Source organism: Sceloporus occidentalis, unplaced genomic scaffold, assembly GCF_023333645.1.
Source record: "Sceloporus occidentalis isolate IW3139 unplaced genomic scaffold, rSceOcc1.0.p SCAF_21, whole genome shotgun sequence".
Taxonomy (NCBI): domain Eukaryota; kingdom Metazoa; phylum Chordata; class Lepidosauria; order Squamata; family Phrynosomatidae; genus Sceloporus; species Sceloporus occidentalis.
Window position 1 is genome coordinate 1,583,286 of NW_028317001.1, and position 18,072 is coordinate 1,601,357.

Consider the following 18,072-nt stretch of genomic DNA (forward strand, 5'->3'; position numbering starts at 1 on the left):
CAGAGGAGACCTTGGGCACCAAAGGCTTGAGAGGCCTCTGCCCCAGCCGGCCTCATAGTCCTCAAGATGTCCGCTTGCCACCCTCATGCCTCTCCAGGCGAGAGAAAGAGGGGCGGAAGCGCACATGGGGTGATTCATCCGCTTGCAGAGCCCCGAGGCGGAAGTTAGGTTCCTACCCTGTCATTTGGGAGAGTCGCCCAAAGGGTGGGCCCGGTTTCATCCAAGAGGTGACTGTCCCAGCATTCTCTGACTCAGGTTTTCCAGGCAAAGGCTAGCTTGAATCAGGGCACCAGCCTCCTCCTTTGTTGCTGGGATGTGAGGCCTGTGGCCATTGGTAAGCGCTGGCACTGCGGGCGCCACTTCTGCCGCAGGTGGCTTTCACACAGCAAGGCCCTCTGGTGCCACCTGGCGGGACACTCAAAGGAGGCATGTGCGCGCTTGTGCCCCCCTCTCTGGACAAGAGACCGGAGGAAACCCTCATTCCTCGCCTTCCGTGCCCCAGGCGCCCAAGGACTCTGCCCTTGGAAGCTCCATAAATACTGCATGCTGCACAAAGGCGGCCTCCATTGCCTCCTCCAGCTCTGAAGGAGAGAACATGGAGTTCAGGGCTCCCCTTGCGCACAGCCTGGGACTGCAAGTCCCAGAATCCCCCAACCAAGCTCTGCCCTGCCACCTGAAACATGGCACGTCTACATGAGGGACAGATGGGGCATTTCTTGCACAGGAGCGAAGGAGGCTTTGGCTCACAGGTCGGTTAGGCGCCATTTCCTCCCCCCCTCCATCTTTTGCTTTTGCCAAAGGACCAAGCTGGGAGTCTGCATCAGCCCCCCTTTGGCAGAAAGGGAAAATGGAGAGGACTAGACCAGAGCCCCCCAGCTTAGCAGCAAAGGAGAGTGCCCCTGCTCTGAGGCCCCCTGTCCAAGAGGGCAGTCCTTGGAAATTGATGCCCAAGAAGTAAGGGGCCCAAAAGATTGAGAACTGCCAGGGTGGAAGGCAGTGTGACTCCCATCATCCCCAGCCAGCATGGCCCATGGGGAGGGGAGGATGGGGCTACAGCCCCACAGCCTTGGGGGTCACATGGATCCAGCCATGGGGCACCAAAGTGGTAGTGCTCCCAGTTCCTGGCAAGGTTTGGGAGCCAGCAACGGGACAGCTGACCCTCCCTCCCACCATGAAACACCCCCCCCCCAAAAAAAAACCCGCCAGAGAGGGCCAGGCTGGACCTGTTTTGGAAGGAGGGAGGGAGGGGGGGGTCTGCTAATGGTACTACGAAAGCAACACAAGCAGCACATTTCAATATTTCTTTTTTTAAAAAAGACAGTGAGAGTGACACAAGACAACAGGGATGTCATTGTTGTTGTGTTAAGACACGAACCAAGAGACATTGTTGGTGGTGGTGGTGATGGTGGTCTTGTGGTTGCAATCAGTGCAATCCTCGCCTGCCGAGCGCAGTTTCTCTAGAGCCCACAAGAGTGCGCCACTGCTCTGCCAGGCAGCTGGAGCTCAGTGAGCGACAGGTGCCCTTTTTCCAGGCGTGACGGGGCTGCAGCTGGGGGGCCACACGCATGTGTAAGAGTGTGCAGGCAGCATGTCACAAAGTCACCTTTACAGGTCTTGGGGGATTCTTCAGCGCCACCCAGAACTTCTCAGGCGTCCCTGGAGAGAAAGGCCTCCGGAGGAACTGAGAGGGGTGCTGGCCCAGGGACCGGCTGGCCTTCTCGGCGGGCCCTCTTTGGCACGGTCATGTCCACCTGTTTATTGCTTGAGTGGAGACCACAGGGCTGGGGGGGGAGGAAAGCCCCGGCTGCAGTCGGTCCAGGCCAGCTGGCGTGTGAGGCTGGCTGGGTGGCCTCCTCTCTGCCCTTCATAGCCAAGATCCAGCCTGTGCTCTTTGGGAGCAGTAAACGGTTCAGGGCCAGGCAGGAGGTTTGGGGCCAAAGGGTTTAAGGCCCACACATCCCTGTCCTTGTCTCAGGCAGCATAGAAGAGGTGGGGGAAGAGTCCATACATTCACTTTCTGTCACAGTGCATCAGAGACCCCCCCACCCCTTGGGCGCCTGTCCTCCCTGCCCCACCTGGAGGACTCCCTTTTCTCCCCCAAAACAAGGCAGAGGAGGCCCAAGGCAGGCGACGGAAGGAGAGCGTGGAGTGGACCTGCATCCTGCACAGATCCAAGATGGAGAACAGGCGCTGTTCTGGCCCCTTCCGGAGCAGGAGACCCTCAGGCGGGTGGCCTAAGGAAGGAAGCGCCCCCACTGCTCGGAGAGAGTAAGAGGTGTCTGGGGGGAGCGTCTCAAGAGAAACGCAAGGCAAGGCCCACCTGTGGAAGCAGAGGAGGCTCCCTGCAGGGTTCTGGGTGCAAGGAATAGGGCAGTGGGGGCAGAGTGGGGGGCCAGCCAGGCAGCAAAGGAGGGCCTGGCCAAAGGCAGGACCCTGGCAGCAGGTCCACCCCCCTCCAATGGGTTTGCCGGGAGAGGGACAGAGCTAGACGAAGGCTTCCTGGTCAGGGGTGCCGTTGATCTTGCAGAAGAGCTTGGCTTCCTCCCGCTGCTGCTGCTTCTGCCGCTCTAGCCGCCGCCTGTAGCAGACCAGGTAGAGAGGCAGGCAGAAGCCCAGCAGGCTGACGCCCAGGAGGCCCACGTTCACCTGCGGGAAGAGAAGCTGGGTCAGGGCTGAGGCAGGGAGAAGGGTGGCTTGGCTTCTGCCCTGGCACTGCCCCCTCCTTTCAAGGCTGTGATTGGGAAACTGGGTGCCTGAAGCCAGTCCTCAGCTGCTCCCTGTCAGATTATCTTTTGGGAAAACAAAAACAAGGTGGGCCCCGGGAGCTGCGCCAAGGACGCCAAGCGACCGCAGCACTTTCCCAATGGCCCTGCTCCAGGCAGCCCATAGAGGAAGCCTCTGTTTCCAAAGCAAAGCTTCCAGAGTGGTCTTCTGGGTCTCCTGAAAAGCTCACCCACCCAAGAAGCAGCCCAGAGAGCCTGTGCTGTGCCCCCCCGCCTGCACCCACCCCCAGTGGTGAGTCTAAGAGCCACCCAGTGCCACATTCACACACCAGGCTGCCAGGAGAGGGTTTTGTGGGGCCAACTACCTCCTGCAAGGCCTACCAGCAAGCAGCACTCCACCCACCTCCCAGCCTCCGCTGGCCAGACCACTTGAGGCTGCAGCCTCCCTTACCCAGAGCGGGTCTCCCTCCAGGGGTCCCATCATTGCCAGGAAGAGGGGCTGCTGCAGGAGGGCAAAGAGGGCACTAACCAGCGACTGCAGCCCCGTCAGACTGCCAAACTGCGTCGAGGGGTACCTGAGGAGAGGAGAGGGGTCAGTTTTGTGCACCCCAAGGCCTCCTACTGCTCCCACTGAGCCTCTCATTTAGGCCTTGACAAGATGCCTCTGTGGCACCATGGCAGGCACTCAGGGGGACTCCAGAGTAGCCTGAACAGGGCCTGGCCCTCTGCAAAGGGTTCCCCAAGCAATGGGGGGGGGGGGCTGACCCTGCTTCCCACACCATCCTCTTGGGTGCTGACTTGGCTGGCTTAGCCAGAAGGACCAGGTGAAGGGAAGGTTGGCCAAAGGAAGCAGCAACATTTGGGCAGGGGTCAGTCCCCAAGCAGACCCAGCCCACCCTGTTCCCTCTTCTCTGGAGGAGAAACATGTGTTCTCCCAACAAACAGGTGGAAGGACAGCACTGATGAGAAAGTGCTGAGTGTGAGGAGGGCAGTCGGAAAGCCAGAGCCTGACAAAGGCAGCCAGAGGGGGGCGGGGAGTTGTTGTTTCAGCTCAGCTCCTGCAGTTGAGCAACCTCTTTCACTTGGGAAACAAGAGTCGTGGCGCTGAGCCAACTCCCTCATTGATACCATATTAACGTATTCCGAAAAATGCACCCCACGCTCCCTCCATCCCTCAGAGGGCGAGGAATAGCTGGTCAGGTCTGGCAAGTTGCAGCAGGAACAGAAACGGTAAACAGAGGATGAAGCAAAGGCTCCAGAGCCCTTGCTTGCACTGTGGGATGGGGGGCGAGGTGGGGTTTTGCTGGCCAAAGGAGAGCCCCACAGCAGGAGACAGACTTGCTCCAGGAGGATTCCCTGCAAGGAAGAGCATCGCCAGCATGGATGATCTGCCAATCCAGGGGAGAAAGACAACAAGCGCATGGCAGGCACAGAGTGCCCACTGGGTTTCTTGTGGGCACTGGAGGATGGCATGAAGCTTACACGGCTGCGTAGAGGCCGCCCACGGCAGAATGGATGAACCCTCTCACGATGGTGTGCAGGATGAAGGAAAGGATCTGAGTGGAAGAAAGAAAAAGGAAGGGGCGTCCACAGTGGGTCCCCCTCACGTCCCAGCCCTCCCCGGGCAAGAGCACCCACCTCTGCAGACAGGGACCCATTCAGCATTGGGAACATGGGATCCTAGAGCTGGAAGGGGTCTCCAGAGGTCCCCAAGCCCAGCCCCATGGGCAGCACAGGCTCTCCAGTTAGAGCTCCCTCTTCTGACAGCTGTCCAGCCTTTTTTGGAAGACATCCAGAGACCCCTCTGCTTCTTTTGCTGTCAGGAAGTCCCTTCTCACATTCAGTTGAAATATACCCTCCATAAGCTAAAGGAGGGCTGCCTGAATAGACCTCTCCCCAAAAGAGGCAACTGGAGGACTCAAAACTGACCCAGAGAGACAAGCTTGGCAGCCTGAAGGCAACAGAGAGGCTCATGCAGACACATGGGACCCACGGTCTCTCCTCCGTGGGGCCTCCCCCTGTTGGACAAGGTGGCTCCCAAAGCCATCAAGGACTCACTTGTAAGGGCAGGTTAGGGATGAGGCAGGTGACCCCAAAGCCCACCAGCAGCAGGTTGGTGAAAGCAAAGGCCCGGGTGGCATTGGAAATCTTCTGGATTTGCCGGTCGCGATGTTTCTTCTTCTTCTTACTGCCCCTGGGGTGAAAAAGAGGGGGCTCAGGATGGGCAAAGAACCCCACACACACACCAGCAGCAACACTTCTGGAAGGAAGGAGTCCTTCCCCTATGCTAGCCTTGCCTTTAGAGCTCCGTTGGGTTTGGGCCTGGCTGGCCTGTCACTGCCTTCCACCCTCAGCACTGCGTCTCCTGGCCAGGGGATACTGGGAGTGGTGGTCCAGCCACCGCCAGAGGCCCACCTTGAGCCTGGCTTCATCCGCCCTGCTGCCCACATGCGACCTGGGAGTTGCCCAGCAAAGGCAGCCACAAGTGGCAAGTTGTGGCAGGAAACCTTTTGCCCAGGCAAGCCATCTGCCTCCAGCTCTCCCCATTTCTAGGTCAGCGGAGGAGGAGGGCGAGCCCATGGCTGCCACAGAAACCTTGGCCCAGTGACCCAGTTGCACCTCAGCCTCCCTGTCCTCCTTTGATGGGAAATGCGCTTGAGGCATGCAGCTCTGAACCATGGAGGGAAGAAGGGCCCTCCAGGTCTGCAGCTCCTGTTGGCTTTAGCCACAAGTGAGGGATGATAGGGGTTGTAGTCCCACAGTACTGCAGGGCCACACATTCCTAGCCTTGCACTAGAATGCTGGGCCAGAAAAGCAGGCAGGTGGACGATAGGGTTGGGGATGGCTTTGGCTCTGCTAAGTGGACAGAGAGGGGCCTGCTGGGGGTCTACGCACTGGACGGACGGCCCTTCCTCCTCCTCCGCCTCTTCGGGGCCGTTGTCACAGTCCTTCAGCCTCCAGTCCATGATGCACCCGATCACCGGTGCTGTCACCAGGCAGAGCAGCTGCAGGACTCCAAAGATGGAGGTGTAAAGGTCAACTGGAAAGGAAAGGAGGGCAGCGTCAGAGCCCACGGGGGTCCCACAGGGACACCTGGCTTTGCCCCCAAAAGGCGTAGGGACAGGCACCGTGTGGCAACGGACACGGCCAGGCCAGCCTCTGCCTCCATTGGCATCAGGAGGGTGTTTGTGCCTTGAAGAGACCCCCCCACTGCAGCCCCTGCTGCTCCGAAGCAGAGCTGGGGGAAGGTGGTGGGCTGATAAGCAGTTTGGGCACCAGGAGCAGGAAGGCACCTTTGGGCTCAGGCTCCCATCCTCCAAACTGGCCTATAGCGAAGCTGTGCCTAGATGGGCCAAGGAGGGAATCTGGATCAGCTTCCTTGGGGGAAGAGAAAGGGGCTGAAACAGTCAGAAACCTGAGGAGAAGGGAGCCAGGGGAAGCTGGCCGAGTGTGTAGAAGGGGGCTTCCCACCGGTTGGGGGAGCAGCCTGGCATCCCCTGTGAGGCCCTGCAGGGAGCCTCCCCCTCCCTCCCCGCCCGCCTGTTGTTTTGCATGGAAGTGCCTCTTGGTTTATCGGCGCAGCCACTGGTTCCAGATTCAGCAAGCCCAAACTGGATCTTGCTGCTGCGCAAGAGCAAATGGTTTCGTCCTGCTGGGCAAAAGACAAGCAACCAGCGGCTCTTGTCAAGCGCTCCCTTTCCTGGCTGGCTCCCTTCCAGCAGCTATAAATAGCGGCTCTGAGTCACTTGCAAAAGGCCAGCTAGTCTAGGAGCTGTCCTCCCCTTTGCTCTGGGGGCGAAGGGGGTCATGGAGGCCAGCTGCACGTTCAAGGGACCTGTTGCCTTGAGGAGAGAAGCATTGGGGCCCCTTCTGAGGAGCCCACTTGGGCCTCTTGGCCCCAGACTTGAGGACCTGGCCCAGGAAAGTAGCCATGGAGGCGGATGGCATTAGCCTTGACCTTCAACAAGTGGCTGCCTTGCTCCCACCGAGGCACTGCTGGGGGAAAGGGCACTGTGCCTCTGCTGAAGGGGGCAGCCCTTTGGAGTGCTCTCCTTGGGCATGTGCCACAAGGCCAGAGGCCCCCGGAGGCTCCTTGTGGGTGGTCACTGGGCATTATTAGAAGACCTCAAGAATGGAGAATAACAGGTCCTTCCTCCTGGGCCCCAAGGCTCCTTCCTGTGGTAAAACATTTGAGGGATCTTGGGATGGGGGTTCCTTGACAGTATCTGGGAGCCCCACGCCATCTTTCTGCAGAGAGAGAAGAGGTACCCACCAATCTCCAGGTCGCCATCCACCATGTACTCCAAGATGTTGTTCATGGCGCCCATGTAGAAGATGAGCCTCAGCTGCGTGACGCACATGGTGATCAGGCTGAGGAGGAGGATGGGGCTGAAGACACTGTGCATGAATGATGGGGTGGCTGCAAAATGGGAGAGGAAGGAAGGAAGAGGGGCATCAGACCCCCAGAAGAGTCCATTGTTCCATGGGACTGTACAGCTCCGCTCAGCCCACCCACCCCATTCCTCCCCTTCTCATCTGAAGGACAAAGAGAAAGACACACACACACACCCAAGATGGTCTGACTGCCCACATGTTGCAGCCTGCCGGAGGGAAGGGGCAACAGCAATAATAATAATAATAATAATAATAATAATAATAATAAATTTTATTTATATCCCACCTCTCTACAAAATGCAATCGGGGCAGCTTACAAGATTAAAATATACAGTCCGAACCCTCAACCCAACCACTCTTAAAATACAATTAAACAATGTAATTTAAAACATAAAGCATACTTAAAAACAGTACAATAACTGTGGTGAAATCAGAGGTCAGCAGTTAGATTTTTCTTCCGATGGCCAGAGAACTATTCAGGCAAGGCCTGCCAAAAGAGATCCGTCTTTATAGCTCTTTTAAAGCTGTTTAGAGTGGTAATGTGACGGATCTCGTCCAGAAGGCCATTCCACAATCTGGGCACAACAGCTGAAAAGATCCTCTGGGAGGTCACAGACAGCCTTGTTTTACAAGGCTGTAACAAGTTTTTCCCTGAGGATCTAAGTGTGCGGGGAGGATTATATGGAAAGAGGCCGTCCCGAAGATAGGTTGGACCCAAGCCATTTAGGGCTTTAAAGGTGATAACCAACACCTTGTACTGGGCCCGGAAACTGATGGGCAGCCAGTGGAGTGATCTTAACATCGGTGTTATATGGTCTCTTCTGGATGTAACAGAGACCAATCTGGCTGCCATGTGCTGAACTAATTGAAGTTTCCGGACCAAACACAAGGGTAGCCCCATGTAGAGTGCATTGCAGAAGTCAAGGCGTGAGGTTACCAGCGCATGTACTACGGTCTCAAGGTCCCTGACTTCCAGGAAAGGGCGCAGCTGGTGTATCCCCTGGAGCTGATAACAGGCACTCCTGACCGTCACATTCACCTGATTTGTCATGTGAAGCAACGAATCTAGGAGCACCCCCAGACTGCGAACACAGTCCTTTGAGGGGAGTGTGACCCCTTCTAGGACTGGAGGTTGTATCCCAATACCTGGGTTCGGAGCCGATACCGTAAGTACCTCCATTTTGTCTGGATTCAGCTTCAATTTGTTTTCCCTCATCCAATCCATTACTGCCTTAAGACAGTCATTGAGAGGCAAGATGCCATCTGAAGTCGAAGCTGAAGACTGTGACAAGAAGTATATCTGGTTGTCATCAGCATACTGGTAACACCCAGCCCCATGCCTCCAGATGATCTCTCCCAGCGGCTCCATGTAAATGTTGAAAAGCATTGGGGACGGAATGGCACCCTGTGGGACGCCACAATTAAGCTCCTTCCTTGCCAAGCAACCATTTCTGAGCACCACCCTCTGGAATCTGCCCGAGAGGAAGGAATGGAACCACTGGAGCGCAGTGCCTCTTATTCCTAACCTTCTCAGGCGATTCAAGAGGATGATCTATAGTGTCAAACGCAGCTGAGAGGTCCAGAAGCACCAACAGCGTCACACTACCCCTGTCGATGCCCAGACGAAGGTCATCAGCTAAGGCGACCATGGCAGTCTCCCACTCACAAGGCTACGGAGCCACCGCCTGCCTGTCTCCCCATCATGAACCACTACGTCTCATGAGCAAGGGTTCCACGTGTCAGTTGCATATCACAGAAAGCACTGGCTGAAGTTTCTTTGTTTTCTCGGGGGGAAGGGGAACTCCCACTTTCCTTCCCCACACTGAGAGGAAGCCCACGAGGCAACAGGCCCTGAGCCACTGCCTCCCTTTGGCAGTGAAGTTGGTGGAGGAGCAGAAAGAGGGGCCACTGATCCCCCCAGCGGAGCAGCTCAGCCAGGGAAGCACAACAGGAAGCCTGCAGCAGAGCTCCATTTCCACACAAGTGTCTGGCGGGCAGAGTGACAACCGGATGCACACTCAGCACACACACCACAAGCGGAAGTGGAGAGCTGCCGGAGCCCAGGAAGGTGCCAGAGTCGTGGGGCAGCAGGGGGCCTTTGAATAGCCAGGGCTTTCACCTAGTCCTCCACCCCACCCTCCCTTCCCTGGCTATCCAGCCAGCTACTCACCCACATTGTCCGGCTCACACTTGACCTCTAGGTCGACGGTGGAGAGGCAGAGCTTGTGGCTGCCCTGCAGGGGAGCCACCTCCTTCTGGCTCTTCATGGAGCTGCCCACGCTCAGCCGCCGGCCCACCGTGGTCACCTGCTTGTAGAACTGCTTGCCTGTGATCTTGTGGTCAAAGCCCAGCCAGCTGAACTTGATCTTCACCCTGTCCGGCCGAGGGAGAGAAGCCGGACGCAGTGGGTCACCCTGGCCACTCAGCACACTTTGGAGGCTGAGGTGGGAGACCTCTCCCCGTCAGCCCCACAGAGGAGCTCGTGCAGGCTCTGATCTGTGTGGGGCTGCCCTGGGCCTACCCATCCTTCCCTAAAAGAGGCTTCACGCTCAGGCCCAGGGAATAGCTCTGCACCCCATGGGTGCCTCCCTCGTGCTGCCTCACCTGTCACAAGCCCCCTTACTTCACCCTCCTCCGGCTGAGGACTCACGTATAATCCATGTCTTCTGGGCCCGGGAAGGGCTCCAGCGGCCAGTTGAAGAAGCAGTTGAAGAAGACAAGCCCCGCACAGCAGGCCCAGACGACCAGGATGACAATGAAGGAGACCCCAACGTCATAGATCACCTGGGGGCACAAAGGAGGAAGGACAGCCATCAACCACTGGGCAGGAGGGGGGCCTTTGGGGCAGCCAAGGCCATCTGGAGGGGACCCCACTTTCAGCACCAACTGATGGGAAAGTGACCCCTTCTTCCCTCCCTTCCTTTTGGGGTTTCACTTCAACATCTCAGCCAGGAGACAACAAGGCACTCTCAACCTTTAGAGCGCAAGGTGGGACACTGGCCAGAACTGGCTTGCTCTTGAGGGACGGATCTGGACACGGCAGGTGGGAAACTGGAGACTGGCAGAGACCTGTTTGGCGCTCCCTGGCGAAGGGGCCACTACGGCCTCCCTGGCCTCTGGTCAAACCGCCCGGGTGGGAGAGGGCCTACCTTGATCCCTGGGAAGGTTACGGCGGAAGAAGCGTAGGAGCCGATCATGAGGGCGATGAAGGTGGAGCGGAGGTCACCAAACATATTGGGCAGCTGCAGAAGGAAGGAGGGCCGGCTGAGAGGCTGGACCCACACCCTCAGTCTGCACTGAGGGGCAGTGGTGGCACTTGCACACAGAAGGGCCTTCTACTAGCAGCCCTCCCCAGAGATTATGATGGTGGTGGTGGTGATGCTGTTGCTGCCCCCAAGGACTGGCCTGGAGAACCTCTGCTGGCAAAGCGTGGAGAGGGAGCCCTGTAAAAGGGGTCCTAATGGCTGCATAGGGAGTCCCACAGGCTCCTCAAAGGAGCCCCTAAGTACCCTGGGCAGGGCAGGGGGGACTCAGCCCCACAGCTCAGACCCAGAAGAGGGAGCAACTGAGCTGGACGGACGGGGCTTGGCTCAGCTGGGAGGCAGCTGTGACTTTCGCAAGACTCCGTCCTGGGCTGACCGCTGCAGGTACAGCTGATCGGGCAAGACGGGGCAGCCAAGAGGGCATGTGGACCTTCCAGGGCGCTGCCAGGACACTGTCTGGACTGACACTCCAACTCAGCAGCTGTTGTGCAAACCAACCCAGCTCTGGCCCCAAACAGACACAACAGCAGCCACGAATGGGTTGGGCAACTGGTCTCAGGTTTTGTCCTCCTCTGTCTTGGGTTAAGCCATGAGCCTCAGGCCCAGCAAAATCCTGCAAGAGGGCTGCCTCCATTAAGCCTCTGGGCCCAACAGAACTTCTTGAAAAGATACCCATCTTTCACTCGAACCCTTTTCATCCAGGGGTGACGCCCTTCTCTCCTCCCCTGAACCCCAACTTCTGTGACTGCATTCAGGTGCCAAGCGTGCCAACTGCACTCAGAGCTCCCCATCCTTTCCTAGCAATTCCTGGGGAGGGGGAACCACAGAAGAGCCCCCCCAGCTGCTGATTCTCAGCTGTCCAAGGAGGAGATTCCTGCAAAGAGGATGTTTCCTGCCAGGCGTGGGGGGGGGGGGAAGGAAGGCGCTTCACCTGCTTCCCTCCCTCCATCCTCCACTGGCTCTGCAGCTTCTCTCTCTCTCTCTCTCTCAAGAGAGAGAGAGAGAGAGAGAGATGCAATGCAGCAGCCAGGTCCTTAAATAACCCCAGAGCAGAGGAGGAGGAGGAGGCGACTCTCGTTTGCAGAGCAGTGCCTTGGGGGGGGGGGAGCAAGAAAGGGGCACTGCAGCATCATTGGGGCCTGCACTGCAGTGAGGCCTCCTGTCCATTTGGGGGATGAGGGAGACGGACCCCCTCCCCCAGCCAGCTGCCTTAGGGAGAGAGGCCACGCTGGCTCTCAGGACCGTCATTACTTCCTTGTTGTGTTCTTTCAGGTCATGGGGTTTTCTTGGCAGAAATTTGTTCAGAGGGGGTTTGCCTTTACCTTCTTCCGAGGCTGAGAAAGTGTGACATACCCAAGGCCACCTAGTGGGTTTACCAGGGCCAAGCACAGAAGATTCAAACCCTCCTCTCCTGGTCCATGGTACACCATACGGGCTTTCTACACCCTCTTCCTTAGGCAGCCTCAAGTCTCCCCCTCCCCAAAGGCTGACCTCAAGAATCCCATTGGGGAGGACGCCATGAGAAGGGGGGGTATGCTCCACCATGCCACCCTTGCCTTACCCTGCCCTGGCCATGGCACTTACCGTGAGGGAAGTGAAGGTCATGCACATTCCTCCAAAGCCATTCAGCGCCAGCGAGATGAAGATCAGCACTGACAGCGCTGGGGAGGGAGAAGGGGACCCTTAGAGGCATGGGTCCAGCCCCCAAAGGGCACCACTGCAGCAGGGACCCCCAGCCCCTGAACAGGTGGGACGGCTGCCCCTCAGCCCCAGAGGGCCTGGCATCCATGGGGCACTCCCTCAAGCCAGAGTTGCCAAAATTTGGCACTCCCCCCCCCCCGCCTTGGACAGTAAGGCCACATTGGGCCCAAGTCCATCCTTCAACAGCCCCCCACCCCACTCTCAGGGGGCCTGTCTCACCCAGCCCCACATACTTACAATCAGGGTTGCTGGCTCCGTAGGCGATCATCAAGCAGGAGGCGGCAAAGCAGGCACTGGGAAGGAAGGAGCAGCTCAGCCTCAGGCAGGAAGCCCAGTGGGCACAACAGCCCAGGCTGCCCCTCTCATTTTTGGCAGGGGGGGCCAAGGATGCCCCAGTTCAGCAGGCAGGGGCCCCTTGTCTGCCTTTGGCGGAGCCACTGTTCCTGAAGCCCCCCCCCCCATTAATGGGGCCCACAACCCGGAGGAGAGAGCAGGTGAACGGGCAGATAGTGGGGCCCCTCCTGTGCCCCTCTTCCTCCATCATCTGGCTACGAAGCCACTTGGGCTGGATCAGAGCGAAGGCCAAGGAAGAGGAGGAAAAATGCGGTCCAGGATTGCTTGGATGCATTTTCAGGTTCAGCTGCAGACTCATATGTTCTTGGAGCTTGCCCTTTTTGTTTTAATTAACAACAAATACAATACAATATTTATTTGTATTTGTAATTAATAACATCAAGCAATCCCAGGATGCTAAATGATGTAGTAGTCTATCTAGGGAAATGCCACTGATTCCAGCAGGAGCTTTCCTGGAAATGAGATGGGGCTGGAAGTGCTGCCATGGGCATGTGGGGCAAAGTGGGGAGGGCCTGAGAGATGCAAATGGTGACCCCCCCTCAGAGGGTTGTGCTGCACTGAACAGAATGAAATGGTCTGAGAAGCAGCTGGGTCATGGAGGGCCCAGTCTTGGTGAGTCGAAAGCGCTACTTAACACTCAAGGAAGCAAGTCCTTGGAGCAACACCAAAGCTGCCTTCAAGAGATGCCCAAGAACTAGCAAAGCAATGCATGGCTGACCCCAGAGGCAAAGCATGCTCCCCAAAGTGGACTCACCTGCCCAGGAGCCGCAGCTTCCGGGGGCCGTACTTGTCCATAACAATGCCTAGGGGCAAAGTGATGGCGCTCAGCAGGAAGGAGCCAACAGTGAAGGCCAGGTTGAGCATCTCATCCTGGTCCTTGCAGATCAGCCAACCGTTCATGCGCACCACCGGCTCAGCTTCTGTCGTCGTCAATGCTGCCGCCATTGCTGACTCTGTCTGGTTGCCACCGGGTGAGGAATTGGAATTGGTAGCACTGGTGGAGTAATTGTCTGGGAGAGAAGAAAGGATGGGTCAGAGCCAGGAGAGCCAGACCAGGGCACTGTCAGGTCAAGCGTGACTCTGTCTCTTGGGAGGGAAGTGCCCGTTTCAAGTTTGTACTAAAATACAGAGCAGACTAAATGCCCAAGCGATGTGGGAGCTGCCAGTATCCAGCAGTCCCAGGACAGGGACAAAGCTCAGCCTCTTTGGAGAGTGTGGCCACCAGTCAGCGTTGGCAGCACTAGGATAGATGGCCCATTGCTCTGGCCATGAGGACTAGAGTCTCTGGAAGAGAGGCCCTCTTGCCTCCATCCCAGGGAGACAGCGCTGAGCCATCAGGGCCAGAGCGAGTAAGAAGGGGCCTGGACACAGAGGGCAGCAGCAGCAAGGGGCCGGAGGACTTTGAGGGGCAAGGGGCTCCCTGCTCCCCATTGCCACATCTCCCCCCTCCTTCTATGTTCCCAGCCCCCCGCCCCGTTGTCTCCCCAGCAACTCAGCCCTTGCCAGCTGCTCTGAGCAAACATTAACCAGGCTTCCTGAAGCAGGCAGGGAGAGCCAGTGGGGCAAGGTGGGGGGGGGGGGGGATCTTGGGGTCAGGAAACAGATTGAGGAGAAAGGTTGGGCTTTGAGCCCACCAGAGTCAGCAGACAAGAGTCTCATGTCAGCCGTTGATGAGGGGGGCAGATAGGAAGGGGGCTTGGAAAGGCTGGGTGGGTAAACAAGCCCTCAGACTCAGGTCTTCCTCCTTCTCCTCCACCGGCTGCCAACTCTCCCTCCCAGAGCACATGAGGAGGGCTCACATTCTCCAAGCGTAGCATCAGGTGCCTCCTCACCACAAACAGACCTGTGTTTGCAGTGGAAACACTGGACGGCAGCAGCCTCCCCCCCCCCCCCCCCAGCAATGTCCTTGGAAGGTCTGGCTCAGGTTACAGACCTTTCTCATGGGCATCCCCCCCTTTGGGCGCGAGGGCTGAGGATGGACAGGGCTCACGCCAGAGCTAGGAAAGCCCAACTGGGGGGCTCAGACATGCCAGGTGGGGCAAAGAGGAAGGGGAAGAGGCATTGCCAGGGCTGCTCTTAGGGCTGGACTCTCCCCAAGGCACTCAGCAACTGGTAGTTTGGGGAGGGAGTCCATTGGGACCATGGTGAGGAAGGAGAGAGACAGCCCCCCATGTGCCATATACCTCACCCCAATATACACACAGCTGCTGTTTACAGGAAAGGTTTACAAAACCTCCAGCAACGCTTTTAGGCTTAGGTGCCTTTTGACCAGCACCCCCCCCCCCGCCTGTTTCCAAAACAGAACTTGCAAAAAGGAGTGGGGGGTGTTGGGAGGTCACCCAGGTGTGCATCTTTGGGAGGGGAAAGCCCAAGGGGACCGTGCCCCTTCCCCACAGCATCTGGGGAGCGGCCTCAGAGCACCTCCACTCCACAAGATCTCAGGCAGCTGATGGCTTCCATGAGCAAGCATTGGGGGGCATTCTCCTGTCTCTAGGTCTCCATTAACTTGGCAGCAAAGGGTGACTTCAGCCTCCTAACCGAGGAAGGAGGAAGCGGGGGGAGTCACAGGACCTGCAGCCCCCCCTGCTTGCCAAGCAAAGGGGCAACCTCCGCCATCCTTCCAGAGGATGATAAGAGGCCGATTATGAGGCAGCCGCCTCGCTGACTCAGCTGCGTTCCTCCTTCTGCTGCCTCAACAAGTTCTCAGGGCTGAGGCGGCTGAGATGATGAGTCCCATGGAGGGGGGCAGGAAACTAACTCAGGGTCAGGGCGGCCAAAAGGAAAAAGACTCTCCAGCGGAGCATAAGAAACCTGGCCTACGGAGCTCACTTCCACAAGACGGGCCAAAGATGAGGTGTCTTTAGGGAAACCCTTGAAGAGAGGGCTTCTCAGCTACCTGTCAGAGCCAAAGGGAGCCTCCTGCTACCAAGGCAGTCTATCATGGAGCCTGCTCAGCTTCCCTGCGACCGGCACAGAAACATCCAGCCATCCTCTGGGAACAGCAGTCTGCTTCCTACAGAGCCTCAGCCTCACTCTCCCAGTTCAGCATGACCAGCACAGACTGGCAGCCGCCTTTTGCCAGTCTGGCTGGAGAGGCTGACAACAGTCGAACCCAGGACACTCCTTGGCAGGGATGGCCTGGCACTTGCCAGCAGCCCTTCTCCCATCTGGAGCCTCTGGGGCCAGTTTTCCCTGCCCCTCTGCCTGGCCAGCAACACACAGGAACTCTTCTCTGTGGGGCACATTCTGGAGTGCCTTTGGGGCAGAAGGAGGGCACAGAGAGGAACTGACATTCAAGCAAAAGCACCCTTCCTTGGGGGCTCCCTGGCATTGCAGCCTTGATTACCTCCCCTCCGTTGCCAGGAACGTCTGGGGCAAAGGCCGGCCAGGGAGCCCTGGGGCCAGATTACGAGCCCCACAGTTTTTGCTGACACCTTTGAGAGAGGCAGACTTCAAGGCCAGACAGAGAGGCCAAAGTGCACCAAAAAGGAGGAAGGAAAGAGATAGGCAAGACGAGGGTCCAAAGGCCAGACCGCCGAGGGGGAGCACCGGCCTGCCCACCCCACTGGCCCAAACTAGCCACAGGCCGGCAGGAGCCTTTCCGACACAGTGCCATCGGCTCCAGGGCTGCTCTTCTCAAGGATGAGCTTAATAAGGCCAGCAGAGGAGGAATCCCTCTGTCCCCAAAGCGACTGAGCACAGGAACCGGGCTCTTCCTTGGCCTGAGCCACTGGGGGTCATGCCCTATAGGCCCCACGGCTCCGTAGCCTCTCTGATTCTTTAGTGGCTGTTAATCCCATCAGCCACGGAGATCCATTTATGAGCCATTTACTGAACCCTTGCCATCAGATGTTGCAATGCCCTGCCTGGTGGGTGGCAGGAGTGGCCCTGGAAACCATCCGTAATCCAGAGATGGTGGCTCACTGCCCACCTGACCCCACTGGCTAGTTGGGCACCCGAATGCCAGGGGGCCCCTAAGTCTGTGGTGGCCCTGTCCCAAAGCCCTGGCCTTACCTGGCAGCAGGCAGAGGTAGGAGTAGAAGCCCTCCGACTTGAGCATGATGAGGAGGGAGCCCCAGCCCAGGAGGACGGCCGAGAAGAAGAGGTTCTCCACCACGGCCGTGCAGGCCATCCACCAGCGCCGCCGGTGGGCCGTGGCCAAGGTGGGCACCATGGTTGTGGCCGGGCAGCGGTCACTCGGCCTCCTCCAAAACGCCAAGCGGATCCTCCAAGCGGCCGGCCTGCGAAAGAGAGGAAAGTAGTTGTCATGCAACGGACAAAGCAAAAGGCCTCTTCCATGGGACCCTCCTTTGACGGCCCCCAGAGCAAGGCCAGTGCTCCAAGGGAGTGGACGATGGGCGCTGCAGTCCAGTGGCACCTGCTCTAGACTTGCCGCAAAGAAAGCAGTGGTTTGAGTGTTGGGTCAGGACCCCAGAGACCAGGCTTTGAATCCCGGCTGGGCTGCGGGAACCCACTTGGCAAGAGAAGCTCTCTCAGCCTCGGAGGCTGGCAATGGCCTTTGAAGCCGGGGGGGGGGGGGGGGGGGGGCTTGGGGAAACGACCCACAGTCCCTCCGCAGCCCTCAACAAGTCAGGAATTGGAGGGAGGCAGGGAGGGACTTCCAGCAAAGGTCTGGAAGGGAGCCAGCAAGAGGGGACCCCGGAGGAGGAGACAGGGCTGGCACAAGCGGGGCAGGCGGGGTCTGGGGAAGGGGTCTGGGGAAGAGTGGCCGGGAGGGCGAGGAGGAGGGCCCCAAGGGAAATGGAGGACCCCAGCCCCCGAGAGAGTCTGGCCCCCATGCCTCCCAAACTGGGACCCCAGGGGCTCGGGGCTGCGAGGGAGGAGGCAGGGAAGGGCCCCCAGTCCAGGGCCTGGGAGGGAGCGGGGCAGGAGCCGAGGTCCCCGAAGGGCCCTCCAGGGCAGAGGGGCCGGCCCCAGGGGCTCCTCTCTGCGAAGGGACCAGGCAGGCAGAGAGGCCTCCTTCACCTTGATCTGGTCCTCCTGCTGCTGCTCCGCTTGGAAGGGAGGGAGGCCGGGGTCTCTCCTCGGAGGAGGAGGAGGAGGAGGAGGAGGAGGCGGCGGAAGGATGCGCTGCGACCTCGCTCTCTTCGCTGGTTTCCTGGGAGCCTGGCTCCTTTTATCCCTACGGGGGCGGAGCCAAAGGGAAAGCCGGGCGCTCATTGGCTGCCGGCCCGCGCTCAGCCAATCAGAGCTCCCCGCCGGCGCTCTCTACGTCTGAGAGAGAGAGAGGCGGGAAGGAAGGGTCCTCTGGGCATGGACAGAGCGCCAGCCTCCTCGCCCCCGAGAGCGGAGCAGCCGCTTCAAGGAGGAGGGTGAGTCCGCCTTCGGGAGCACTGCCCTCCCCTTCAGAAGCCTTTCCGCAGCTGGGCCCTCGGTTCCTTCCTTGGAGGGGAGGCATTGGCCCTTCTCTCTCTCTCTCTCTCTCTCTCTTTTTCTGGTGCCACCCCCAACTGCAATGCCCAGCATCCCCTTCTGGCACTGAGGGAGGGAGGGGGTGCTGCTGGGAGCCCTGGGCCTGTCCTTGCCGGGGAGGATGGGAGTTGTAGTCCTGGGGCTTCGCAGGGGAGGATGGAGGGATGGATGCCCCTGGCCCTGCTTCCAAGTGTCCCTAGAGC

The 18,072-nt window shown here is 58.6% G+C and overlaps 1 protein-coding gene across 1 annotated transcript; it reads right to left on the reverse strand.

Annotated features, from left to right (window-relative positions):
- Window positions 1-1,322: 1,322 nt before the first annotated feature.
- On the reverse strand, window positions 1,323-17,479 carry SLC43A2 (solute carrier family 43 member 2). The gene is made up of 14 exons (XM_089483973.1): window positions 17,423-17,479; window positions 16,451-16,677; window positions 13,191-13,446; window positions 12,320-12,375; window positions 11,966-12,042; window positions 10,268-10,360; window positions 9,769-9,902; window positions 9,289-9,491; window positions 6,997-7,143; window positions 5,619-5,763; window positions 4,782-4,917; window positions 4,206-4,279; window positions 3,175-3,298; window positions 1,323-2,646 (listed from the first exon to the last, which is right to left on the reverse strand). The coding sequence occupies exons 2-14, from the start codon at window positions 16,608-16,610 to the stop codon at window positions 2,485-2,487; spliced, it is 1,767 nt and encodes a 588-aa protein (XP_089340099.1). The 5' UTR covers window positions 16,611-16,677; window positions 17,423-17,479; the 3' UTR covers window positions 1,323-2,484.
- Window positions 17,480-18,072: the final 593 nt, after the last annotated feature.